The 27,702-nt window shown below is 28.7% G+C and overlaps 6 protein-coding genes across 6 annotated transcripts; 3 read left to right on the forward strand and 3 right to left on the reverse strand.

The window, feature by feature from the left end:
* Positions 1-1,263: 1,263 nt before the first annotated feature.
* On the reverse strand, positions 1,264-3,865 carry OCT59_029772 (translation termination factor eRF1; the record flags this gene model as incomplete). The annotated part of the gene is made up of 10 exons (XM_025308895.2): positions 1,264-1,699; positions 1,778-1,888; positions 1,964-2,245; positions 2,317-2,533; positions 2,605-2,748; positions 2,819-2,931; positions 3,052-3,330; positions 3,412-3,555; positions 3,657-3,688; positions 3,771-3,865. 9 exons carry the CDS (start codon positions 3,863-3,865, stop codon positions 1,884-1,886), a joined length of 1,311 nt encoding a protein of 436 aa, XP_025176858.1. The 3' UTR covers positions 1,264-1,699; positions 1,778-1,883.
* A 3,257-nt stretch (positions 3,866-7,122) lies between these two features.
* On the forward strand, positions 7,123-8,540 carry OCT59_029773 (uncharacterized protein; the record flags this gene model as incomplete). The annotated part of the gene is made up of 3 exons (XM_025318144.2): positions 7,123-7,179; positions 7,284-7,598; positions 7,686-8,540. The coding sequence occupies 3 exons, from the start codon at positions 7,123-7,125 to the stop codon at positions 8,349-8,351; spliced, it is 1,038 nt and encodes a 345-aa protein (XP_025176857.1). The 3' UTR covers positions 8,352-8,540.
* A 571-nt stretch (positions 8,541-9,111) lies between these two features.
* OCT59_029774 (uncharacterized protein) lies at positions 9,112-9,933 on the reverse strand (the record flags this gene model as incomplete). The annotated part of the gene is made up of 6 exons (XM_066146196.1): positions 9,112-9,146; positions 9,220-9,273; positions 9,358-9,390; positions 9,474-9,527; positions 9,598-9,609; positions 9,693-9,933. The coding sequence occupies 6 exons, from the start codon at positions 9,931-9,933 to the stop codon at positions 9,112-9,114; spliced, it is 429 nt and encodes a 142-aa protein (XP_065994867.1).
* A 3,225-nt stretch (positions 9,934-13,158) lies between these two features.
* OCT59_029775 (uncharacterized protein) lies at positions 13,159-13,474 on the forward strand (the record flags this gene model as incomplete). The annotated part of the gene is made up of 2 exons (XM_025326283.1): positions 13,159-13,364; positions 13,432-13,474. The coding sequence occupies 2 exons, from the start codon at positions 13,159-13,161 to the stop codon at positions 13,472-13,474; spliced, it is 249 nt and encodes an 82-aa protein (XP_025176856.1).
* A 1,034-nt stretch (positions 13,475-14,508) lies between these two features.
* On the forward strand, positions 14,509-15,176 carry OCT59_029776 (uncharacterized protein; the record flags this gene model as incomplete). Its single annotated transcript, XM_066146198.1, has 3 exons — positions 14,509-14,551; positions 14,730-14,873; positions 14,935-15,176. The coding sequence occupies 3 exons, from the start codon at positions 14,509-14,511 to the stop codon at positions 15,174-15,176; spliced, it is 429 nt and encodes a 142-aa protein (XP_065994868.1).
* A 632-nt stretch (positions 15,177-15,808) lies between these two features.
* Positions 15,809-16,168, reverse strand: OCT59_029777 (uncharacterized protein; the record flags this gene model as incomplete). Its single annotated transcript, XM_066146199.1, has 1 exon — positions 15,809-16,168. One exon carries the CDS (start codon positions 16,166-16,168, stop codon positions 15,809-15,811), a length of 360 nt encoding a protein of 119 aa, XP_065994869.1.
* Between the last annotated feature and the right edge of the window lie 11,534 nt (positions 16,169-27,702).

The following is a 27,702-nucleotide window of genomic DNA, read 5'->3' on the forward strand; positions in this document are numbered from 1 at the left end:
TATTTTATTTTATTTTATTTTATTTTTTCATATAAAAAAATTGACCTAACGAATTAAAGTTGAGATTAAATTAAAACTTTATTTAATATTTTTAATATTGTTTTCCTTTTTTTTATTCTAGAAAAATAAATAAATGATCATAAGATTTAATACATTATGATTTTAAGACTTAAAGTTTTATAATCGAACCTTGTTATTTACATTGTTTGAACAACCCCTGAAAAATAAAAATTGTAAATGCTTTTATAAAGTTTGATTGAGATCTTTTTTGCAATCCCACAAAATTCCCAATCTTTCCATGACATGATTTTTAATTAAAAATTCAGTACAACGTATAACAGATAGTAAAGCATGTGAATCTTGCATATATCAACCAATTACTTTTTTTTTGTATGATATATATGCTAATTTCATTTTTATAGGTTATTATGAATTCTTAATTTGGTATGTTTTTTTGTAAGAAATAGAGAATTTTATATAATGATATTCTATTAAATTATTAATGGATTTTTAATCGCGAATCAATCAAATATTCATGATCATTTATTATGTACATTAAAAAGTACTCCCCCTAGAAAAAACAATCTAAACTATATTTATATGTACTGGGGTATTTTTAATTGGTACACCTTTCTTTTATTAATCTAACTTTTTATAAATTAGTTTGAAATTATAAAAACAAAGTTTCTCAAGTTTCGGAACGTTCTTGGCTCTTGGATTTAAAGTTTAAAAATTATAATATACGAAACTTAAAGATGTTAAAATTTCAGGTTATCCAGAAATTCGTTTATCCGTTACTTTATTGGCAAAAATGGCGTAAAAATTTACGCGGAAACAAAGTACAATATTTATGCATTATGTAACATTGATTGAAACGATTATATCATATTCAAAAAAGGCTTTTTTTTAAAGTGTTTCAATAGTAAAACCAGTTGAAAATAGGAGTTATTTATAATTTCCTAAATTAATATAACAAAAAAAAAACGAATAAATTTATTCTTAATTTACAATAATATTAATATTATCTCATTACAATCTAAAATAGAAAAAAAAAATGGTTAAAAAAAAGTGTACATTGTACACATACCGGCTAACTTGGCTAAACTTGGCTAATTTTAATTTTATTAAATAATATTGATTAGTTTCATAATAAGTATCCTGATATAGCAATTAACCTGATCGTTACCAGGTTTGCCAAGATACACGTGATTATTTCTGTTATTTCGATTACTTCGAAAGTTTACTTTAATAGCAAATAGAATTAGTGACCACCCCAAAAAAATTAATTTTATTAAAATCAAAATAATAAAGTTTAAAGAAAAAAAAATAGAATAGGATAGAAAAACATTAATAAAAAAAAGTAATCAAAATATAATAGTTAGAAGTTAAATGATATGATCAATTCCAAAAGAGACGATAATTTTTGCTGATCTCAAAAAATGAGCCATTGGGCATTAAATTGGCTATATATAAAATATTATGCTGATTCATGATTATAAAGAAAATTAATCATAATATAATCAATCATTTAAAGCCTTTCCCAAGCAACAAAATATATGAGGGGTTAACAAGGACTTTTCATCTTAAATACCATTCAAGGAGCACTTCATCTTAACAAATGGCCGAATCCAAAACCAATTTTTTTTGGGGGGTTGTTTTTTTTCGCTAACAAATATTCGTTTAATCCGTTCCCAATTATCTAAAATAATAATAATAATTATAAATATGATTTATTCCGAATGATTTATTATAAATAAAGAATATAAAGGAATAGTACCTTATTTGCAAACGACAGCATCTCCATGTATCACACCCCCCACGGCCGGGACGCAGCCGACCGCTGTCCCCTCTACGCCTCTTTTTGGATGATCAAGAGTATATTGTCAATCTAATAATAGAAATCAAATTAATAAGTAAAGGTTAAATTTAATATAAATTTCTTCTAATAATTTTCATAACTTACCAGAATAAAAACCGTCTTCTTCACTGTCGTAGTTTAATGTATCAAAATCGACCTTATAACGGAGTAAACCGCCAATGCCACCAAAGCCCTTAACAAATTGAGAACCTTCTTGAGAACGATTAGTAACAAATTCCAAATTGGCACCAAAATCTTTGTAATGATCTGCGAACCACTCCAAAAGTGGCGTCCTGTCAACTACTTCCATTTCCGAGCCTGTTTCTTTATCGGTGTAAAGAGCTCGATCCTTTTCTTGTTCTTTAGTCATGTGGACAACGACTTCAGCTGTCAAAAAATTAAAAATGTTAACATAAATTCAGAATTAACCCTTAAGATAATAAACTATTAATACTTACAACCAGCAGAATTCTTTAAAACATAACGAGTAGTATCCAAATTTTCCCAAACGATCAGAGTTTCTACAGCACCCAATTCCAAGCCTTTTAAAGTATCATCAACACCAAAGCAATATTTACCAGTATCTTGAGAAATCTCATCAAAATATTTTTGGATGAGTTTTTTTTCTTGAATGAATTTGACATTAGCTAAACTCTCAGCAGCAAGTTCAATGGCCTATAATAATGATAAAAATTAGAAACCTAACAAAAAATAAATAAATAAATCATTCGAAAGTTTATACATACCTGATTAAAACCATTTTCACCTCCATAAGAAACATCCACTAGTTTGATAACCTTGGTTTGGAGACGATTATCAAACATGTCTGATTGAGATAATTCAGTCTTAAAATCAGCAGAACCGGCAAGAATCAGACCGGTGACGTTAACCTAAAAACATTATATGATTAAAATTACTGGACAGCTTCGTACAGATCATTTGAAAGGATCACCTATATACCTTATCATTAGTGATATAGAACTGAACTGCTAATTCTGCGACTTTTCGAACATAGTTGTGTCGCTTTTCTTCACGGAGACGTGCAAAACGTAAAGCGGATTGACCACCTCTACCTGTTATATGAGATATTTATGAAGTTAATTCAATCATATAAATTAAAGTTTTTGGCGACTCCAACTTTCCTTTTTAAGGAATCGTGATATAGAATAAAGAAAAAGTGATATTAATCGTACCGTGTTTCTTTGGTAGTTCGACAGCAAATTTATGAATGACTTCTCTCGTGTTACCACTCAAGGTACCAAACAAGGCCCCATTACCATCCATAACAATAAATCCAAATTTGTTATCCGATTCGAGCAATTCGGATAAAGCTTCCGTGTGAAACTTATTATCACATAGATACAAAGAAGTATTGATAGGTTTAAAAGGTTCAAAATCAATGTTAACCTTTTTTTCCTTTCCTTCTTCAGTAACAATTGTACCGCAGTAAACTACGAGACCATTGGTCGGAACTTTTTGAATCATAAAGAAATTTAATTAATTTAACGTTATAATAAACTCAAAGGTTCATTTATGCGTGACTGCATGTTTACCTTTTGTGTATAATTTCAATCTCTGTTGTGTTGAGGTGATCGCAGCCAACACAGATAAACGATTTACACGAGATTTAATGTTGGAAGCTGTACCGTATTCATCTGCCAACATTTTAGCAATTCGGGAAATTTGATCTTTGGGTGCTATAAAAAATTAATTGAAAACAAAAAGTAATTATTATTAAGAAATTAAATCGTGAAAATCACAAAAAATATTATCAGAATATATATTATAAATAACATACGAATGATGAGAGAGATCATAGAAGTACCATTCCTAGGAAATGGTTATAAAAACATTTTAGTTGAATTTGAAAATAATTTATAAAGACTATTTTAAGTATAACTTTATAGTATACCCTCTAGCAGCTTCCAAACTTTTGATCAATTTTTTAACTTTCCATATTTCTACGTTCCTATCAGTTGCGTCCGCTGCTGCTGCCGCTTGACTCATTTCTACTCTATAGTGAAGTGTTGTAGCCTAAAAATTCTCTCAGAAGCAAGAAAAATTTTTCTTGTTGTACTGGATGGGGGCTTTCCAAATAAGAATCCTCGGCTAAAACGAAAAAAAAAAATTTTTATTGTTATGGGGATCTTCTAATCTAGATATTTATAGAATATTTGGAATTACGTGACTCGGTGACTCAGTTAACTGCGGCGTTCCTAATACGGCCAATCATGATGTAAATATGACATATTTGACATATATGACATATGTCCTCCGTTAGCTGCGGTATGAGTCTTCCTATATATGCTATATATTCGCGGCGTGAACTCTGCTGGAGCAAAAATTTACCAATTCGAAAAAAAAACAAGGGAAAAAAAAACAAACTTGCTTAAAATTAAGTAACTCGTTTAATCACGTGATTTTCAATGCTATGAGAATATGAATCGAAGGTTTTCGGCCCGCATTAAAGAATTACTCGAGTTAGATTCAAAAAAAAAAATGGATGTAGTTTCAGAAGTCAGAAATAATTGAAGAATGTCCAATCCAATTTTGGTAATGCTGACTCCGGAACAAAACCATTACTTCTTTTTGGTGATTATATTCTTTATTTTTATTTCCCCAAATTCAGCGTAATGAAACGGTTCATTATTTCATCTAGCAGCTAAGATAGTATCGGATAGCGTAGATGTTGATTTAATCAAAATTTATGTTTGTGGGTTCATAAGATTCTAAATTTATCGTTGCTATTATGATCAGCTTTCTCTCGACCCGGATAAAAACGAATATTTTCACGTGATGATTTTGACCGAAAAAGATTATGAAACTCAGCTTTAAACAAACTTTGATTTCAGCCAACATTAAGATATCATTGTAGTTCACCCTTCTATAGCGAATTTTATGTCCCATATAGAAATTCTAATTCGTGCCAGCACTAATTAAAATACCCTTTATAGCGAATTTATAATTAAAAAATTCAAAATTTGTAGAACTGTATTCCAGGAATTTATAAGAATTATGCCCAACTTGTAGCCCTAGTGAAATTCACACCGGATGAAAACCGCCACAACCACTTTTAACTTCACGTAATTGCAATTTTCCGCTTCTCCTTTAACATAAATTGCGGCACATAAAATCAACTAAGACCTTTTAACATATATTGCGTCACATAAAATCAACTTACACTTTTAACATAAATTGCGTCACATAAAATCAACTTACACCTTTTTGCATCATTAAAAAGGCCGATTTTATTTTATTAATGTTAAAACATGTCAATAGCGTGGGGAATAATGCACGAATCAATATTAAACATCGACTAAAAACACCAATATTTCAACGAAAATTGAATCAACCTAAAAGATATCGATCCGAAAAATAGAAACCCAGCAGTAGCAGCTGCTGCTGCAACGACAGCAACAACGACAGCAACAACGACAGCAACAACAGCACCAACAGCAACAGCAACAACAGCAACGGGCAAACAACAGCAGCTGTTATAGAAACAACAATAACAGCATATCGCCCGTAGAATTATATCTCAATTTGTTTAGAAATTATCTTAATAAGGTACAGTGTATTATCATTTGGATTGTTTACGATTGTGAAAATGTTTATATTAAACATTAATAATGTAAAATAACAATATGTGTTTTATTTTGGATGATAATAAGTTTTCTTTTTTGTTTAAAAAATAACGTTAGAATTAATTTTTTCATATAACCTTATTAGTTATTACTAAAAAAACGACGTACGCATATCTAAAAGGTATAAATCAGCCGGAATTATATAAATTCCTCCTACAGTATAGTATGTCTAATTTCTTTATGGTTACTGTTTTAAAGGTTCACGTGCAATTCATCTTCGGGCAATTCAAGATTCAAAATAACCAAACGGAAGATATATCAAAATGAGTAGGGAAAGAAAGAAATAAAAGTTCAATTTATGATAATTATAATCCGAGAAATTGTTGGAATTTAGAAAGAATTATGCAGAGTATTGCACATGATAACTCTTTATTAATAGTTAAAGCATGCGAATGCATATTATGACAAATCTTTATAACGCCAAACCCGCAATAAGATCTATTCAATCTTGCATACTGTGATCACACTTGTGTCAAAATCATGAAACGTGAAAGTTTTAAGGAGATATTTCGAACTTTTTCTTATCGCGAGGATTAGAATGAGAAGTTTCATAATGAAATGCCATTATTCTATATTGGAAAGGTTTGTACACCAAATAATTAGGGTCACAATATGAAAAAATTCATGTGATCTATCATAGAATAGAACAAACATGGATTTATTATTTTAATTCCATACATAGAATTTATCATAGTCTCATGTTATTGATGTTCGGGTTTTTCATAAATCCGTGAGCAAAAATGATTTATTCTTTTTTCAGCTACCCAACTGGAAAGACTGTGTAAGTATCAAAAAAAAATTATTGTAAATGTTAATAATGGAAAAATTTGAAATGTGCAATCGTGCGTTTTACCGAGTGGTTAATATAAATAATATTACAATTAGGTTCTTTAATGGTTTCATATAAAGCGAATAATAACGCAAGGCTTTTTATAACTCCGAACTATAATTAAATATATTTTTCTTAGAACTTTGAATTCTTGCTGCATCATGCATTAATATTTCATTGTTAATAACCTGAATAATAACTCGTTTTTGTTTGATCTTCTTGGTGCATCATTTTCTTTATGCTAACCAGGTAAATAATTACACAGAAAAATTAATTTTAGCAATCATTTATTCGTGTTTGACTTGGCAAAAAAAAATTTTCTTGGCCGGAATTAAACATAATTCTTTTGAAATGGATTTTTTTTCCCTTATTTAGAATTGGATTATCAATATCATAATTTTGTTTTTTTTAGCTGCAAAAGTACATATTTACAATATTTATAACAATATGTTATCAAAAATAGAATTTATTGTATATATGTATATAATATAGAAAATGATCAACAATCAAATAAACAGATTTTAGAATCAAGTATTTTTTAAAAATAAATATTTCGTAATCAAGTCCTAGTTTGAGTAAATGATTTTTTTTTCAGTTCATTTCATTGTATGCACGATTCCGTCAAAAATGTATTATTTTTTTTTCTTCAAATGATGAATATAAAAAGAACAATAATCTGTTTCAATAGTTGTCTTCTATTTCACACGTTCGTGAGATTTTATAATATTTCATCATATTTTATTTTATAATATTTCTTTTTTGTTGAATTAATTAATTAGTTATTCGGAAAGATGGAGGAGAACGTTGAAAATTATTTTATAGTATTTTTACTTGGTCTTGGCTCTATGGTAGGTCATTAATTAAATTATATTATTCATACTTTTCTTTGTTTCCCTTTTACGAATTTTTATAAATTCCTCAAATTCTCTCTCCAAATTTCTTCCTTCTTTAGATAGCATTCCACAACTTAATCATTTCCATAAGAAAATATTTCACGCGAAATTATGGAAAAGTATCAGACATGCTTCGAATTATTTGCAACTACGGAAATCTTTGGAGATTTTTACTTTCTCTTGGATATTTTATGACTCCGTCGGACGTAACACCTGGTCCTTGTAAAGCATTAGGGTATTTGTACTTAATTGGATACCATTTATTTCATATATCTTTATTCTCTTTTTTGTTATGGAGTATTTATCGACTGTCATCCGAAAAAAAAGATCTTTGGTTGGGTATTGCGTTTCTCTTAATACAAACTTCACTTGTTGTAAGTATTACAAGATGATTACATCATTTTAATACGGCTGCGCCGCTGCGGCAAATAATTTAATTAACACGTGACTTAATTGTTTAGGTTCCGGAATTGGTACTCGCTATACCTCAAATGAACTTGAGACCGACCAACCTTAATAAATTTCTTCCATCAAGATATTGTGATTTGATATTTGGCACAAATTACTATAGAATATGGACGACGATTATTTTTGGATTCGTGATAATGTTTTACTTAGTAGCACGTATTTCATACCTAGCAAAGAATCGAAGACGTTGCACAATTGCTAACGTTCCATCGAGTAAATCAGCTATTAGCGATGAGAACAATACAACTACGACAACGACGACAACGACGACTATTGTAGCAGCGAAACGTCCAATAAATTTATCTACAATATATTGGTCATTAGCTTTAACGTTTTTAACATTTATGTTAATGTGGCTTTCATCTTCATTGGATGAGAAACCAGATAAAATTTTATTACTAAGTAGGGATCATAGTATTATTGGATTGACTTATAAAAATTTATTATACATTTTGATTTCTTATGTAATTACTCATTTGGATATTGAAAAAAGAAAGGATATTATATTTTATAATTGTGGTGGAAATGGAAGAGATGGCGGTGAAAATGTGAGAAATAGTTCTAATAAATTGGATGGCGAAGCTTGGGTTATTTGTTCAAAGAAGGAAAAGAAGAAAGACAATACCGGCGAAGCGGAAAATAATGAAACTCAAGTTTAAAGTTTAACCGTTAACCTAAAAAAACCAAAGATAATTAGATATTATCTTTTTTTTTTTGAAAATTTCCATAATGTATTTTTATTTTATTTATTTTTTTTTTTATTATAAAAATATTGTATAATATATATTCATTTTTAAAAATTATAAATATTTATTAGGTTTTAGTTTAAATAAATTCCATTTATATATATTTTATTGAACGTATTTTTTAAAAAATGTATATAAAAAAGAATTTATTATTATTTTATTTTTATTAGTCTTGACTTAAAAAAATCCATGAACAATGTAATAATAATAGTAGTTAGAATATTCTTAAAATTTTTATACTGTACTGCGATCTTTTGACATACTGTAATGTACTTCGTTGGAACAATTAATTATTATATAACGATAACTTTTGAACTTTAAATAATTTGTAGTCTAATTCAAATACGAAATTTCATTCAAAAAATTTATTGTGTCAAATAAACAGTTTCTTTAACCATATATTTCTGTACAGTATTACAGTAATATAAAGTGTATGATTTGTTTATATTATAATAAACAAATTTAATAAATAGAAATTAATTTAAAAATGAATGATATAAATTTCAAACTAAGAAATTTGATATATATATTTAAATACTAGAATATTATAACAATTTTTAATTTAATAAGTAATTAAGGTCCATCTTATTTAAAACAAAATAAATTATTAATAATAAAGTTAACATTAAATTAAATTCTAATAATTAAAATCTTACCATCAGAAATTTTCAATTCATCTTGTTTTTGTATTAAGATTTTCATCGTCACCTAAATATTTTAAGATATTATTTTTTTGCATATATTAAATATTCAACTTATAAAATTTTAAAATAATTATTACCTTTATTATTAAACTTAACTTTTTTATAATTAAAAGCTAATTCTTTTTCATCATCTAGTTTATACAAAAAAAAATTTTATTATTTATTGGGTTTTCACGGACAATTAATTTTTACAATAGCGACTTATCTATACCAACCATTAAAATAATTTCTTTTAGGTTTGCTATCAACTTTTTTATACGTTAAATTAAACATGAGTTATTTATTATATACAGTATATAAATTTCAAAGAAATTCAAATTGTTAATCTTACCAGTAATCAATCCATCTTGTAAATCAAAGTTAAATTGTATACTATAATATAAAGCTATAAAAAAAAAGTAATTTAAATCAATTTAATTTTTTAATAATTGAGAAATTTCAGAGTAATTAATTACCTTCTTGTTCTTCTATTAGATAATAAATAAAACAAGTTAAATTAAAATAATGTTTTAAAATTAAGATTTATAATAATCAATACTTAATTTCTTACCTTTTGTTGCATTTCTTGGTTCTGGCAAATCTTTAAAACTATATACTCTACTACTAATATTTTCAAAAAAAGAATTAATAGAACTGGAAGTTATATTAAACCTTGTATTTGATTGTAAATCATTACTTATTATCTGTTGTTCTTCATTGTTTAGATAATAAGAATGAATCTTACGAATTTCTTTCCTAAGAGTGGTAATATCAGGTCTTTTTGTTGGATCAGCATCCCAACATCTTTCCATTAATTCTTTATATTCTAAAGGAGTTCCTTGTATTATTTTTGTCATTCCATTTATTATCTTTATTGCAAGATCATAATTATGTTTACAAATAAAAGGTGGTTGTCCGGATGAAATTTCCCACATAAGCATACCAATACTATATATGTCAGACGCAAAAGAATATTCCATTTTAGACACAACTTCAGGTGCTATATAAGGAAGATTTCCATATATACTATTTGGCTGTTTATTAGAAGGCCCACAAAATCCAAAGTCACTGACTAGGACTAATTGACTAGAATGACTAAATAATACATTTCCAGAATGCAAGTCTCTATGAATTGCATTTTCTTCGTGGATAATATAAATTGCATCGATAATAGCTTTAATAATGTAAATTTTTTCTTTCCAGGTAAGTTTATTATAACTTTGTTGCAAATAACTTTTTAAATCCATATCCAAACGATGTATTACAAGCATATAATTTCCGTCTGATGGATCTTTTGTTAAAACAATATTCTCAGATTTGTTATTTATAGATAAGTGAAATTTACCCTAAAAAGTTAATGAATATTATTAAAAATAATTTTAACCATCTTTTTGCATACTTATAAATTACATACCTCCTCAAACCAAGTTCTATTAGCACTTTCAATATTTTTTAACTTTTTAAGTACTACTTTCTGTTTTCCCCGTCTTTTTATTCGCTTTTCTTTTGAAACCCATTCATCATACTGTCCATCAATCCAATATGCTGTATAAATTTCAGAGAAACCACCTTTAGTTAAATATTTAATATCTTGTAAATTATTATGTGGGATCCATTCTACTATCCCATTTGGTGTAGGTGTTTCCATTTGACATTGTTGTATTAAATTATCAATATCATTATTTCCAGATGTCCAGTTTGAAAAATTGGTTTTTAAATAATTTCGAATACAATGTTCACAATATGACATAGCTAAACATTCATCATAACAATTTTCACAAATTCTTTTTGTTCCTATATTATTAAGAACTTTACAACAATCATAATATTTTTTTATCAAATTTATTGCGACTGATTTTTCTTTTTTTGTGAGGGATTTATCAGCAAGAATAGTTTTTTGTAAAAAGTGATTTTGTTTTTCAATAGTATTGTGAGTATTAAAATCTATTAATTTGTGTGCTCTAATACATGCGGCAAGAGCCATAATAAAAGTTTGAAAATAACTGGAAAATAAGTATCTTTTTTTTAGAAATTTCTATCCTGTATAAAGAGAACACTTAGTTCTTTGAAATTCGGGGAATTATAAAGAAATCTTTTATTGCAGATGATTAGCACTATGATTCTGTATCATAGTTTGCCCATCGGTTATAGTGTTCCAATCCGTTAAACCGCCATCCGTCGGATTACGGATATCCGCCAAAAAAATCGGATTTTTTGGATAACGGATAATACTGGATTGGATTTCTCAGATAATTGAATAATAATGGACGATAACGCATCATTCAGACGTTGTCCATCAATAATACATAAATTTGTTTTTATCCGATCCGATTATCCTTCGGATATCCGGAATCCGGAATAAACGGATGAACTAAAGCGAAATACGATGATAAAGAAGAAATTATTTAAACTTAAATACTTGAAACACTTTTTTTTTCAAATAACAAAATATGACTTTTATTGGAATTGAAACTTTCCAATCAATATACAGTATACCAATAATTTTCTACACAAATGCATGTATGCAAATACACGCAGTACATTTCACTGTATAACGGTATACAAATTTGACAAATTTTATTTTCTAAACGTTGTCTATTGTTTCAGTAGATTCCAATAAACACAAAATAAAAAACCAATATTCTTCAAAAATGATAAAAAAATAAATAATAAATGGCGTATGTTTTCTTTTCGAAAGGAAAGTAGATTTTTTTTGTATGAATTTTGATTTTTAGGTTCATTTTTAATTGAAGCAACCCATTTTTTAGATTTTTTTTTATTAAACGTATTTGATTATTTTTGATATCCTTTGAAGTTATAAACACTTACATTATCTTTTGCAATAATTATTTATTTCAGAGCTAAAAATATAACAGAAAATTAAATTACGTTTATGAAATATTGGTGGATTAGATTTAATTTAAAATACTCAAATATTTATTGTTAAGAATAATGCCGAAACATAAATATCAAAAAATTTGTGGTAAAGAAACATTTATGATACACAATTTCGGCATATAGTAAAAAGGTATCCGATCAAAATCTCGACAGCCACTTGCACGACTAACTAACACAAGATCGACAACAAAATCTCGACAATTCAAAATCTCGACAATCAAAATCTCGACAATCCAAACTCCCGACAAGTCATTATATCGTTCAAATGATTTTCGAGATTTCGTAAAAAAAAATAGTTATAATAAAATAATTTGTTGCAATATGTAATATTTAGTTTAAATGTGGTAAATTTTATAATTTGTTCTAAAATTGCCGGGATAATCAACTTGTCGGTGTAATGATTTGTCGGGATTTTGACTTATCGGGATTTTGGATTGTCGAGATTTTGTTGTCGGTCTTGTGTTAGTCGTGCAAATGATTTTCGAGATTTCGTACCAAAACCAATTTTATCATTTAATATATAAAATAAACTTGAATATTGAGGCTACATTTTAACATCATTTAGGACTCTAGTGCTTTTTACTTTTTGAGAAAATTAACTACAAACGTTGATTTTAAAGAAAAATTTGACATGAAATTCATAAATTAAAATGATGCAAATTCACTAGAAATTTCTTGAATTTAATTAATTAAGATAAATGGGGGAAATGCGAATAAAAAAAAGTTCTTTAACAATATAAAGCATTTTATGCAAAAAAATATAAATTTGCTCTAAAATAGTTATAAAAAATATTTAAATAAAAAAAATATAATTAATTATAAGCTTAATTATAGAAAAATTACTGAAATAAATTCCATATTAATTTATTACTATGAAATCTATGAGTTTCCATCTTTCAAATAAGCTATTTCACATATTTTCACATATAATTTGGTGAGATCGTCATGGTGTTATGGTCAATTTTTTAATTCCGGTTACTGTATCAATGTATCATGTATGGTAAAAGACAGTCCCATAATCAAATCTGTGCGACAAATTCTTATAGCGCCAAAGATGGCCGTAGATTGTGTTCGTAAAACATATTTAAGTTCCATCTCTTCATTTGTTCTGCAGATTTTATTCGAGTTATCATATTACTATGACTTCCCGCAACTCAAATCCAAGCAATTCGAGCAATTCGAGCAATTCAAGAAATCCAAGAAATCCAAGAAATCCGAGAAGACCAAGCAATCCAAGCAATCCAAGCAATCTTACCCGACAACTACGTGCGGAAAATGCGGCAAATTCCGCAGCAGAAAAAATTAAAAAGAAGCAGGATTATTATAAAGATACTCAATTTCACATGTAAGTATGCCGTTAATCGCTTTTTTTTGCATAGATAATGGGTTATTCATCTTTTTGCTTATTTTAGGGAGCTAAGCACCCAGCCTCCGAGTAATCCGAGTAATAGGTAGAAGGAGATGCTCTACTCTAAGAAATTATTAAACTGCGTCCCAGACCATATGGCGTTTGTTATCTCGAATCGAATTATATTTTTACTCTAGCTTCGAAGAGGCTGGTTTTTTTGTATCTGTACTCTGCATACATAAATATCAATAAAGTTTCGCCCATAGTTCGGGCATTTATTTTTTTTACATATATGGGTGTAGGAGTGCAAAGTTGTGTGTAATAGCATTGGAATAAATAATGGTTACCGCGCATAGTCTGTCTCTGGGTCAAAAATAAATTTATTGCGCCCACTACTAACCCACAGATTACTTTCCTTTTACAAAAGCCGACCAGCACTCTGGGAATGTTGCAAATTTTATACTTCGCTCAAAAACTGATAGTATCACCTGTGATCACGAGGAAGAAAACAATCGCCGGGTTATGAACGTACTTAAAGTATTGTATCAGCATCTGCTGAAAAACTTTCCCTATAAAAAATTTTTATCCGAATATTTCCATTATTTCTCTGTGTCTTCCGTAAAAATTCCGTGAAAATGATACATTCACGGATATCTGTGTTAGCGAGATGAAAATTTCCATGATTTGAGGTTATTAATTCCATGAAAATGATACATTCACAGAAAAGCATGGAAAGATAAAACACGGATCAGATTTTTTACAGGGTTTTGAAAAATTCATGCGAGATATAGAAAATCATAATAGGCGGATTGGTGCAAATAATAAATTGCGCAATGAGATCGAGAATCTGAAGGCGCAAGTGCAAGAGATGGGAAAAAATCCTTGCTTCCATAAAAGGTAACATAATTTTCTAAGAATAATCTTGGTAATTTTTCCCAGAACCTAGGCTTCGGCAAATTTTTAGCCAATTATAGGCGGAAAGTTTTACCGGAAAACATATGGAATACCCAAACTTCTGGGACAATATGAACTTCCCGGGCTTCTTAGAATATTTTTTTCCAGGAATTTTCAAGTCTATATTACTTACCTATAATCGAACATATGGTCAGCCAATCAAGGACTCCACATTTCAATGAACACTATGAGGACTTGTTTAAGCAACTACCCAATCCATGAAAAAGGATGTATGTTTGCGTCTTACAACCCGCAAAAACAAGCCACTGTCTGAAGAACAAGCTAGGGGAATTCGTCCAGATATCGAGGAGTTGCTTACTAGAGAGGTTAATAGATACTATAATAAAAAAAAATTGCCAGTAGATTAAGATTGAAGCAAATACCGCCTCCGATGGTTCTAGCGATTAGATGGATTTGAGAAGCGATTGGAGGAGCGTGAGGCTTTGCTAAAACAAAAGGAGAATAATATTAAGATTACTATTGAGGCTCAGATTGGTGAGAAACGTAAGCGTCTAAAAGATGAATATGATGCACTTAAGCTTCGCCTAGAGAGTGAATATAATAAATGTATGATAGATATTGATAGATATAAAACAGACGACATTCATTTAAGCATCAGCTAGAAGACCTCGCTCTGCCGAGTTAGAGAAGCAATACAAATCTCGCATCTCTACATTAGAAAAAGCTATGGTTGAGAAAGATAGAGAAGTTGGAAAATTATCCTCAGCTGTTTTTCAGGCCAAGAAGGATAAGAATGATTTGAAAAAAAGTCTCTCATCCGCTAAAAAAACTATTAAGTTATTGGATGATATTATTTTTGCCAAGGACCAAACAATAATTGCCTATAATAGATGATACTATTGAACCAACTAGCTTTTATGAAAAGGATGCGCGTGATTTGTGGATATGATGCCAAAGATGATCCAAACATCCGAAAAAAATGTCATGTGTACATAGTTCGATCATTCCAGTTTGATCTTAGATATTTTAGTCGTACACTGTTCGTCCATTGGTCGTACAGTACATTGGTCATACACTGTTCAATCTGTTCATCCACTGGTCGTACACTGGACATATACTGTTCTTCCACTGGTCGAACATTGGCTGGACATTGGCCATTTTTTTGATGACGTTTTAACCTACAAGGGTACTGGAATTCTTTAGAGCAATATTGACATGTCCGGTCAGTTAGTTTTTTTTTAGTAGTATATCAGACGACTTGCAGTTGACTTCCGGCTTAAATATTTCTCTCTGGGACTTATGAACCGAAAGAGGTACAGTAATTACCTTTCCTTTGTGCAATAACTTAAATTCCCGCTTTAGCAATAAGTTCCAATCCAGCACGATCAAGCCAAGGCGTTCCCAACAATATTCAGGGTTTATCATCGTCCATTACTGGAAAATCCTCAGAAATTATACAACTATTATCATCCTTCGCCACTTAACAGGAGGCTTCTTATTTTTATCGATTTCTGCACCCAGTAATTTTATAAGGCCTTTTGAGATGACTGAGCAATTGGCGTGGCTACATCATTCGGTATAATTTTTTGGATGAAATTGATTTCCATAGGATTTGGCCATGAAATATCTGGTCCCATCAACTGGTTCATTTGTATAGGTTGCTGTTCTACTTGGGGAGGTAGTTGCGGAGCAACTGGTTGCTGGACATTTTGTGGTGAACTTGATTGTTGAGGAACAATTCGAACTAGATCTGTCATCGGTTGCAAAATTTGAGAAAATACTATAGTAATCCCATTCCAGAACTTTTCGCGTTCCTTTTCTGAGAAATTTGAAACATAATGGCTTAAGATATGATCTTTCAAGCCTATAAATTCTGCACTGACCATATTCCATGTATTAATTGTAGAGGTTAGAACCGACCAAAAAAACCTTAACCGATTAATAATCGATTAACCAAGAGCCCTAATCGATTAATAATCGATTAATCAAAAATATTAAAATTTTTTTTTTTTTTGACCGCAGATTGCACCAAATTGTTTTTGATTATACATTTAGCTATAGGAAATCTTATTTATTATTATTATTATTAAAAAATTAATATATTGAAAAAAAATGATATTATATTAAAAATAGCAAAATAGTCTTTTGATTAGTGTTAATAAAAGAAATAAAATAAAAAAATAATTAAAAAATTAGAAAAAATACTACGTCAGTTTAAAGTTTAACCTAAAAGAAACAAAGGTAATTTATATTAGATATTATATTTTTATAAAGATTTTCGTAATGTATTTTTATTTTATTTTTTTTTATTATAAAAATATTGTATAATTTTTTAAAAAAATTATAATACTTATTAGGTTTAATTTAAATAAATTCCATTAATATATATTTTATTGAACGTATTTTTTAAATTATTTATTTATTTATTTTTATTAGTAAAAATCCATGAACAATGTAATAGTAATAGTAGTTAGAATATTCCTAAAGTTTTTATACTGTACTTCGTTGTGAACAATACTGGAACAATTATTTATTATATAACGATAACTTTTGAACTTTAAATATTTGTAGTCTAATAATTCATTAAATAAATTTATTGCGTCAAATAAACCATATATTCCGTAGTAATATAATCTAATTGGCCAAATAAAATGTATGTTTATTATTTTCCAAACTAAGAAATTTTATATATACTTAAATAGAATGTTATAATAATTTTTAATTTAATAAGTAGTTAAGATCCATCTTATCTAAAACAAAATAAATTATTAACAATAAAGTTAACATTAAATTCTAATAAAATTAAAATCTTTACCATCAGAAATTTTCAATTCACCCTGTTCTGAATTAAGATTATCATCGCCTAGATTTTTTTAAGATATTATTTTTTGCATATACTAAATATTCGACTTATAAATTTTAAAAATAATTATTACCTTTATGATTCAACTTAACTTTTTTATAATTAACAACTAATTCTTTTTCATCATCTAATTTATACAAAAAAAAAATTTTATTATTTATTGATTATTCATAGATTAAACGACCTATTACCAACCATTAAAGTAATTTCTTTTAGATTTGCTATCAACTTTTTATACGTTAAATTAAACATAAGTTATTTATTATATACAATATATAAATTCTAAAAAAATTCAAAATTGTTATTCTTATCAGTAATCAATCCATCTCGTAAGTCAAAGTCAATTTGTATACTATGATAAGCTATAGAAAAAAAAAGTAACTTAAATTAATTTAGATTTAATACTTGAAAAATTTCAGAATAATTAATTACCTTCTTGTTCTTCTGTTGAATTAATAATGATACAGATTGAATTAAAACAATGTTTTAAAATTAATAAGATTTAAATTAATTTCTTACCTTTTGTTGCATTTCTTGATTCTGGCAAATCTTTAAAACTATAAACTCTACTACTTAAAAAAAGGGAATTAATAGAACTAGAATTTATATCAAAATTTCTATCCGGTTGTAAATCATAACTTATTAGCTGTTGTTCTTCATTGTTTAGATAATAATTAATATTATTTATTTCTTTCACAAGAGTTTTAATATCAGGCCTTTTTGTTGGATCAGCATCCCAACATTTTTCCATTAACTCTTTATATTTTAAAGGAGTTCCTGGTACTATTTTTGGCCTTATTCCATTTACTATCTCTATTGCAAGATCGTAATTATGTTTACAAATAAAAGGTGGTTGTCCGGATGAAATTTCCCACATAAGCATACCAACACTGTATATGTCAGACGCAAAAGTAGTTTCTTTTCCACACAAGAGTTCAGGTGCAATATAAGGAAGATTTCCATATATACTATTTAAAGGTTTATTAGGAGGTCCACAAAATGCAAGATCGCTAATTCGGAACTTTTGAATCAATTGATCAAATAATATATTTCTAGAATGCAAGTCTCTATGAATTACATTCTCCTTATGGAGATCACAAACTGCATGAATAATATCAAAAATAATTTGAATTTTTTCTTTCCATGTAAGTTTATTATAATTTTGTTGCAAGTAATCTTTTAAATCCATATCCAAATGACGCATTACAAGCATATAATTTCCGTCTATTGGATCTTGTGTTAAACCAAAACATAGAACAACTTTCATAACTTTGTTACTTATAGATAAATGAGATTTACACTATAAATATTAATAAATATTATTATATAATTATTTTTGAATCACCTTTTTTTCAATATTTCCTAATTACATACCTCTTCAAACCAACTTCTATTGGCGCTTTCAATATTCTCTAACTTTTTGAGTACCACTTTTTGGTCTCCAAATCTTTTTAATTGTTTTCCTTTTGAATCCCATGTATCATAACGTCCATCTATCAAACCTGCTGTATAAATTTTAGAGTATCCACCTTTAGTTAAAAAATTAATATTTTTTAATTTATTATATGGGATCCATTCTATTATACTATCTGGTTTAATTGTTTCCATTTGACATTGTTGTATTAAATCATCAATATCATTATTTCCAGATGTCCAATTTGAGAAATTGGCTTTTAAATAATTTCTAACACAATGTTCACAATATAATGTAGCTAAACATTCATCAGAACAATTTTCACAAATTCTTCTTGTTCCTTCATTTAAAAGAATTTTATAATAGTCATAATCTACTTTTATCAAATTTATTGCGGCTAATTTTTCTTTTTTTGTGAGAGATTTATCAGCAAGAATAGTTTTTTGTAAAAATTGATTTTGTTTGTCAATAGTATTGTGAATATTAAGGTCTGTTAATTTGTATGCTCTAGCACATGCAGCAAGAGCCATAATAAAAGTTGAAATGTTTTTTTTTTTTGAAATTTCTTCCTGTATAAATAGGAACTTAATTCATGAATGATGTTATTATCACGATGTTCGTTCTTTGAATAATTCTATAAACATATTACCCATTTACCGACACCTGTTTCACTGACATAAGATAAATCGGCTTCACTTTACCGATTTACCATTTCACCGACAAACATCACGCCCGATTTGTTTAGCACAAACAACACAGAAACTCAATTAGACATCAAGATACGGATGGATGAGAATAAAAATTCCGATTCTAATACTTCAAGGTAATTCACACAAGCCATTACATTCTTCCGAAACCATTTTCACTATTTTGCCGATATCCATTTACTGACATGATCGACATAGTAATGACATTATGATAGTTTTTTGAAAGTATCCTATCGTTTACTAATCAATAAAAAACAAAAAAGGGTAATTATTTATCATATGAAACAACTATTATTGAATAAGAATTTTTTTTATTATTATTACAATTGAAAGTAAATAAGCCTACCATTTTTTTAAAAACAGTAAATTGTAAATGGTACGAGAAATTTCCTTAAAAAATCAAGAGAATAATTATCACACGAATAAATAATTTGTAATCAAGGCGCAGCAAGGAGTGAGACTGATGAATTATAAATATTCGGTGAAACGACAAACCGGGTAATTTAGTTCATTGGCCATTTTAGTGACATGTGCGAAGAGTTCATTAGAAAATTGGGTTTTAATAATATATAATAAGAAACAGGTGCTACCGAAGAATAAGGGAATAAAAAATGTAAAATTGGTATGCTATATCATTTTGGTGAAACGAAGTTAGGTAATTTTGGGTGTTACGATAAAACATGAGTGTATGGATTTATATCTTGTAGTGTTATGGCGCGTACCATTGTTTATTACCAAACGAGGAAAGGCCTAGACCGATCTATTGTGTACCACGTAGTATCACGTGACTTGTTTATATGTGATGTTTAACCATACACTACATGTTTACTATATACTCGGTAATTTGTAAAAAGGAAGTCGGGAAAATGATTTCATGACAGTAAAATGGCTGTCTGTAAATTGTACCGTACCGTAACCATCTTTTATTAACTTGTATAAACTAATTACGAAATACGATGAAATAATTAATGATAAACTAAATACTGTATTCAACCTTTTATAACAACTGGATAGTGACAGTAATGTGTATTAGAAGCTTCTAATGACTATTGGAATTGAAACCTTTCAATACTTCCTATTCCAATCTATATCAATAATTTTTTATCCAATTCTATATAATATGTATATATACAAATCTATGGTATTGGAAATTCTATTGGAATTGGAAGAATAGAAGTTTCCAAGTAGCTTCCAATCTTACAATACACTACTGTATAACGATACACAAATTCTCGAATTTGGAGTTTCAATAGATTCCAATGAACACATAAATAGCCTGTAAATAAAAAAACCACTATTCCAAAATGATATAAATAATGATTTATAAATTGCCGTATTAATATAATAATTAAAAATGGATTCATCTCATTGAGACGAATCCAATGAACTAAATTTTATTTTCCTGCGACCATTAGATCATAGGATACTATTGATTTTGGACATTAAAAAATAACATCTACACTTTACAAGTACAGCACTTAATTTTGATGTAATGATTTTTTTCAGATGATCAAAAATTGAGATCCGTTCCGACTTCCAACCAGAATTATGAAATTAGTAGCAATAGAAGAACTTAATCAATATTAATAATGAACTCTTTTAAATTAAAATTAAGAAATTTATAACTAATCATAATATTAAATGATTCAATAAAATAGAAATATATTAAATGTAATAATAAACATTATCTTTAAGATGCTTAAAAAGAATTCTTTCATGCTTTCAATTGTATAACTTATTATATGGACTGCTATGGTTATATGTTTGAATGGGAAGACTTATTGAGTATTTTATGGTCGCTAAGGGATTATTGGAGTGAGGAGACAAAGGGATTTCTGACAAAAAAGAACTTGAAAAGAAACAACATTGATTTTGGTTTCTTTATATTTTTTACTTTTATATGAACTTTCGTTTCTTAGTATCTTTATTTAACTATTTCACTTCATATAATAATTTTTAAATCAATAATATAAAACACACTGTACTTTAACATTCCTATTCGACAGTAATACGTTTAGATAATAACATTTAAATTTTAAGCAATGTTACCACCCATAGTTAATAAGTTATTATGGTTTGTCTAACGTTGATCTAATATAAAATTAGAAAATGTATACTTTTTAAAATCAGTATTAAAAATTGCTAAATTAAGGTACCAATGTTCTCCAATTTTACAACTATCCATCATAAAGGCGGGAAGTATTACGTACGATAATAATTAAAAGTAGAAATTGATTACCCTTGGAACTATCCCACGTTTATCTTACGATATATTGTGGAGGCCATCCGCGTCACAATACGTTCAAGATAACACTAGCGACAAAATTTCATTCGTGGACATATCGGTATTCTTTCTCTAATTTATTGGTTTCCATTGTCCTCCTTATTATCTCTAGTTTCTCAACTTCAAACTTTTTTACAAGAACTTCTGGGTTATCAATGAGTTCAATCAAATCGACACAATTATTTCTTGATTGTAATCTAAGAGATATTTTCATTCTTGCTATCGTTTACGTTGAGTACTGCTGATTCCAATTAGTTTTAACGTCAAGTTCAGATTGGGAACTAGAAAAATTTTAAATGAATAATAATAACAATAACTACACGATGAGACATACCGTCAATTTATATTGCACGAGGTGATTTGTACTATACAAATTAACGGTGCTAGCGTCAAAATAAGGTTAAATCCGTTATTATTTTTCGCATTAAGAAATGTAAAAAATCAATTTGAATAAAAAATTATTCAAAAATTTATTGGAAACTCAACTCCTCAATCCAATCAAATATACATAAAAATAATTTTTTGGTGTAATCTTTTATAAATGAAATTAAATAACAAAACAAACAATGAATTACAAAATACGTTGTTACGAATGCCTTTTTTTAAAAAATTATAGAATAAAGAATATAAAGAATCAAATATTTAGTTTAAGGTATCGCGGACATGTATCCATGAAGATTTTATCAGATATATACATATGTACAGTATGTATAAATATATCATTATTATTTATTTCGTCACTTAGACTTTTTTTTTACTATTATTTTCGTTCTTTCACCTTTTTAGGTTTAGATCAATCTTTAGTAATATAACTGTTTAATTTATCTTCCCATAATTTATTCTTTAATAAGTCATACAAAGTCACTGAGACTGACAGAATTAACTTAATGATATTCCCCTTTCCCACTTTATTCAAAAATTCTAAATTAATATATTCTACTTTTTAAATTTTTAGCAACAAAAATAAATGTATGAACCAAATATATAACATAAAAAATAAACAAATCACAGTAAAAATACAACATACGAAAATAAAAAAAAATCGAATAAGAAATAACAAACTCTATATCTATTATATTATCTTCTATTTTTATTAAGTGTATATTTATCCCCACACACATGATACCTTATAGAATCCTTACTATAAAACGCCGCACCACAATATCTTAGGTTATGACAAAAATAATTCTTCCCATGTGAGACCCCAAAACTAGCCCTCCATTCTATATCCTTTATGGTCTGCTCTATATATGTAGGCGGAAAACTGAAAGAGAAAAAATGGTTAACCTATGTACACTTGGTTAAGCAAGTAAGCATTATTATCAAAATCAGATTCGAATCTTATCCGATTCGAATCATCCGAATAGCCAACAATTATTAGGATAAAGCACGTGGAGATAATATCCTCAGCATAGGGGTGTTCGGCGAAATTAATGGTAAAAGGCGTTCGAAAATAATGGTAATCCCTATTTCTCCTCACTAAACGCTGTAGGCCTCACCGGATACTATCATGTTTGTGATTGACCTCAGAGGTACTACCCGTGTATCCTATAATTGAAGGCATCCAGTGAACAGATAAAAATAACAGACACTCACTTGTGAATTTAAGACCTCAGATTCCTTACTTTTGTTCTACTTGACTTTCTATTTTGGTGAAGATCTTATTTCATTACTTCTTTTTTTCGCCAACTAATCCTGTGGCTTGACCAGAGAAGATAGACCTAAAAAAAAGAGACAAAAAAAATAAGATAAAACACAAACCCACAACCCACACTTCCACACTCCCAAACCCACACACTCTCAACCCACACTCACACTCACAACCCACATACCTAAGGGAAGACGTAAAGAAAAGGGGCTTAAAAGAAGACCTAAAAAAGAGAAGAACTAGACAGAGAGAAAATAGACTTAAAAAAAAGATGACGAAAAAAAGATAAAACACCAAACACTCTCAAACCCACACACTTCCGCACTCCCAACCCATACAGTATGGATCGTCCCCGTCATCTTTTTTTTTGTTAGGAGAGTTTAGAACTCGGAAACAACATTATTATTAGCCTTTTGTTCATATTGTTCATATGGACTATCAAAGGACACTATACTGGAGAGTGGGTTTTAAGTTCGTGTATAAGTATAATATCTGATTTCGCAAGAATTTTTAGTATATTTTCTTTGATGGTTTTTGTGTTTATTGTGTTGTAAAATTTTTCTTGAAAAAAAAGGAAATAAGGTCATTTTATATGTTTTATTGTTGTACAATTTTTATAAATTATGTAACCTGGACGCGATTTATTATTTTACATTTTTACTATGATGTAGTGTTACGGCTGTTATGTCAATATTGCATAATCATTTATATTTTTACTATTGATATATTCTGATTATTCTGATTATTAATCAAAATAGTAAGGTAAATATAAATAATATCAGACCGTTTATGCAATTTTTAAAATCCGTTACTAATTGTTATTATACCAGCATATCGGAATCTGAATAAAATCTGTTCATAGCGCAGTACGATAATTCCTGAGCCATTTTTTAGCCACTTTAGTATTGAACGGCTTTTCCCTTTCATCCGTCCTTGTCAGATTTTTCAGGAGTAGGCGTCCTTCAGATACTGCGAGACATCAGGGTAGAGAGTGACGGACAGAGAAATTTTTTACCGACACATAAAAATTGTCTACACGACCTGTATAAAGATAACTAATCCGAAATTCTTAAAATGTTACGCGACGTGATGACAAATATAGATAAGATTGATCAGTAACATCAGTAACTTATGTTACTATGTTGACATTAAAGGCGCAGTGCTGTAGTGCTGTTATGAGTCATTGTAAAATTTTCAATACAAAATATACAAATATACTATCGCATAATCATTTGATTATTTCATATTAGTACTATTGCAATAGTCAGACTATGAAAATTTATTTATTTTTATATTATATAAATCATTTATATTTTCGTTTTCATACTAATAAATTAATACCTATAAAAATGATAATATAATTTTTCTAATTATTATTATTATTGTTAAATAAATTTAGTTAAGCCTGGGATATAATCCCATATTGCTGCTACTATATTTCTCAAATATTATGTCAGTCATTATTTTTAACGTGTACAAATCTCTTTAAGCTATACTACACGACTACACGACCAAACTTTAAACAACAAACAATGAGATAAAATCTATAAATCTACTATGTTTCTATTGGCTCAAGACCACTTCTAAACAAGCTAAGATTGTTCTGCCATATCATATATTATTTAGATTATTGATTTGTAACTCCAATTTTCCCTACACGGATAAATAATCATTATTATCCACGTTTTTCTTAATCTCTTTCTGTAAATTCTTTTTGCATGGGATGAAATTGGAAATTCTTTTCCATATTATAAATTATAATAAAGAATCATCTAAATATGAAAAGACTGATACTCTTATAGCCACAGTTAATTGCTTAAGTTGAACCTAACAACAAGACAGTTAATTCCCGTTATTGAAATTGTTATCTGCCTATAATTGGCGCCTTGCCATTTTTGAAGGTCTTTCAATCACACACTACACACATTTTCTGCCAACACATAATATCCCATAAATGAAATAAATGAAATACTAACAACTAAGGTTACTTCAGTTTAGCAGGAAAACTCCTTGAGAATATACAATATGTCCTTTTTCATGTCACGGCAGATTCCAAAGAAATCATATATAAAATCTGTTAGGGACTACTTTAGTAGATGCTGAAACTTCACTTCTAGAGGTATTTAATAAAAATAAAATATTTGAAAGAAATTATTTCCTATATACTGTATTTGCCTTTTCATGATTGAGGTTCCAGTGGTCATTGGGAATTGTCCAGAAGTAAATTTTTTCAGAACATGAATTCTGAATTTTTTTCGTATCGATTTATCTTATCGGGAACGGATAACGCCTCGCTTCTAAAAATAGATTCAAATCATCCTAGCACGTGACCGTGGAAAACAACACATAATTAGAACTATATAGTCGTTAATACGAGAATAATAAAAATTTGTCTAATATAAATTTCTAATCGATATATTTAATTTTATTTTAAAATTCTGCGAAAATATTTATTTTTGTTAATAAATTTTACAGATTTTTGATTTATTATATTTACTATATTACATATTTTTTTTTACACACATATATATAACATATTGTTAAAAATTCTTACGTATTTATGATTGCTAGAAACGTAGCTGACTTCGAAATTAATTATTAGTAAGCTTACTAGCTCAAAGGTAACGTCGTGGTCCTATACATAAATAATATCACAATTATTGGTCAATATACTTTACAATCTTTATTTACGTCTTATTTAGAAGTATTTTAACACTAAGAATAAGGTAACAACTAGCAAGTCTCTTAATTTGTAGTTCATTTTTGTCATTACTGAGAAAAATCAAATAGTTATAATTACATCTAAAAATGATCTTTTTTTTAAAAAAAAAATTAAAATCCTTAAATTAATTCTTTATAATCATATTTTACTGTGTATACACTATACACAGTACATACTATATTTGTATAATGCTAAAGTTCATGGTATAATATATATATTTTTAATCATAGCACATTTACGAATTTATTAAAATAATTAAAGTAATACATAATAAAAATTAATAAACTACTAATTAGGCTAATATTATTAATTCATAAACCGCTCGCTCGTAATATTATTAAAATACTCCACGCGTGCACTGTCGAATGATCTATTATGCTAAACAGGTAAACATATGTGTAATAAGTTTTCTTAGCCAAAGCCCCTGTTTTCTTTGCAAGGATGATCATGGGACCTACTAAACTGCGATCGGTTTATCGTTAATTTCATCGGATTCTTTGTTAATAGATATTTTAGGTGCGAGAGAATGTTGTGTTTGCAGCGAGCCATCATTTCTCGTAGGATTCCTTCTTTTCATGAGCGACGGACACATGTTGCGAATTCTGCTGTGTGATATCCGAAAACGGGTGACGCCTAACGGTGATCATCTTATCTTTTTTACTAATGCCTAAGTTTGCCTCGCAAGTATTCAATTCCGTACATCGTGGAATCCATACGTGCTTCTTGAATGCGTTGTGGAAATGCTGTATGATTCGAACGGCGATTTCGTTGGACATTTTCCTAGAAACGTATCGTCTAAGTTTTGTTACAATTGTGTCCGAGATTAGGCCTTGTATGAGTTCTAGACGGTTTCGTTTCTTTAGTTGAGGGAAGGCTTCGTCCTTATATTCAAAGATGATCTTTTCCAATTGCCCATGACGTAATTTTTTCGAAGAGGTGAATTTCTCAATAAATTTCAAAATTTTGCTTGTTATTTCTAGTTCGATCTGTATAAACCCCTATTCATGACCTGGACATTCGACGATGTGTGGTAAATCTTCGTCCACCTGAGAGCACATAGGACATTTTACGAGGTCTTATAGATCGTTACGTATTCTGAGGTTGTTTTCAATGGTAGGTAAGAGGTTATTCGAGCACTTGACAAATGTACAAGTTTTTCGTTAGTAGAGAAAGAAGTGCACCGTTCTTTGTTAATACTATTAAAGTTTTGCCAATGTGAAGACCAATGCCATCCTGTAGATGAAAAGTCCTCCTCAAAGTAAGATCGCCATTGTTTGTTAAACGACCATTGCACTTCTTCTAAAGATTCTGCCACAAATCTAGTAAACGACCTAATATGTCTGTCTATACCTATGTTAAACCAGACCGGGAGAAATTGTGCTAAGACTACATAGAGATCTAATGTCTAAAATTCTATTATTAATACTACCCGCTATTTCCCTCTCATTCTTTGCAATTTCGTCTGCCATGTCGTTCCAATAATCTCCTGAATGTTCACGTACTTTAATTAAATTGAGCTTTAAAGATTTAGTTATAATGAGATCGTAAATCGTAAATAAAATAACATAATTATTAAGTTTCAAAAGCTTTCTTCCTCTTATTAAGAGCGTCGGAGATACGATTAATTCCATCAATTGCTGCTTGACTGTCGGTATATATAGTTAATTCGGTGTTGCTAGGTATCGCTAACAAGGCAGTCATAATAGCCAGAAGTTCCGGACGCGTGGAAGAAGGATGGTATTTGATGCCACAAGAAAAGGAGACATCTTGATCTTTGACTAT

This window comes from Rhizophagus irregularis, chromosome 9, assembly GCF_026210795.1.
Source record: "Rhizophagus irregularis chromosome 9, complete sequence".
In the NCBI taxonomy this organism is placed as follows: Eukaryota; Fungi; Glomeromycota; class Glomeromycetes; order Glomerales; family Glomeraceae; genus Rhizophagus; species Rhizophagus irregularis.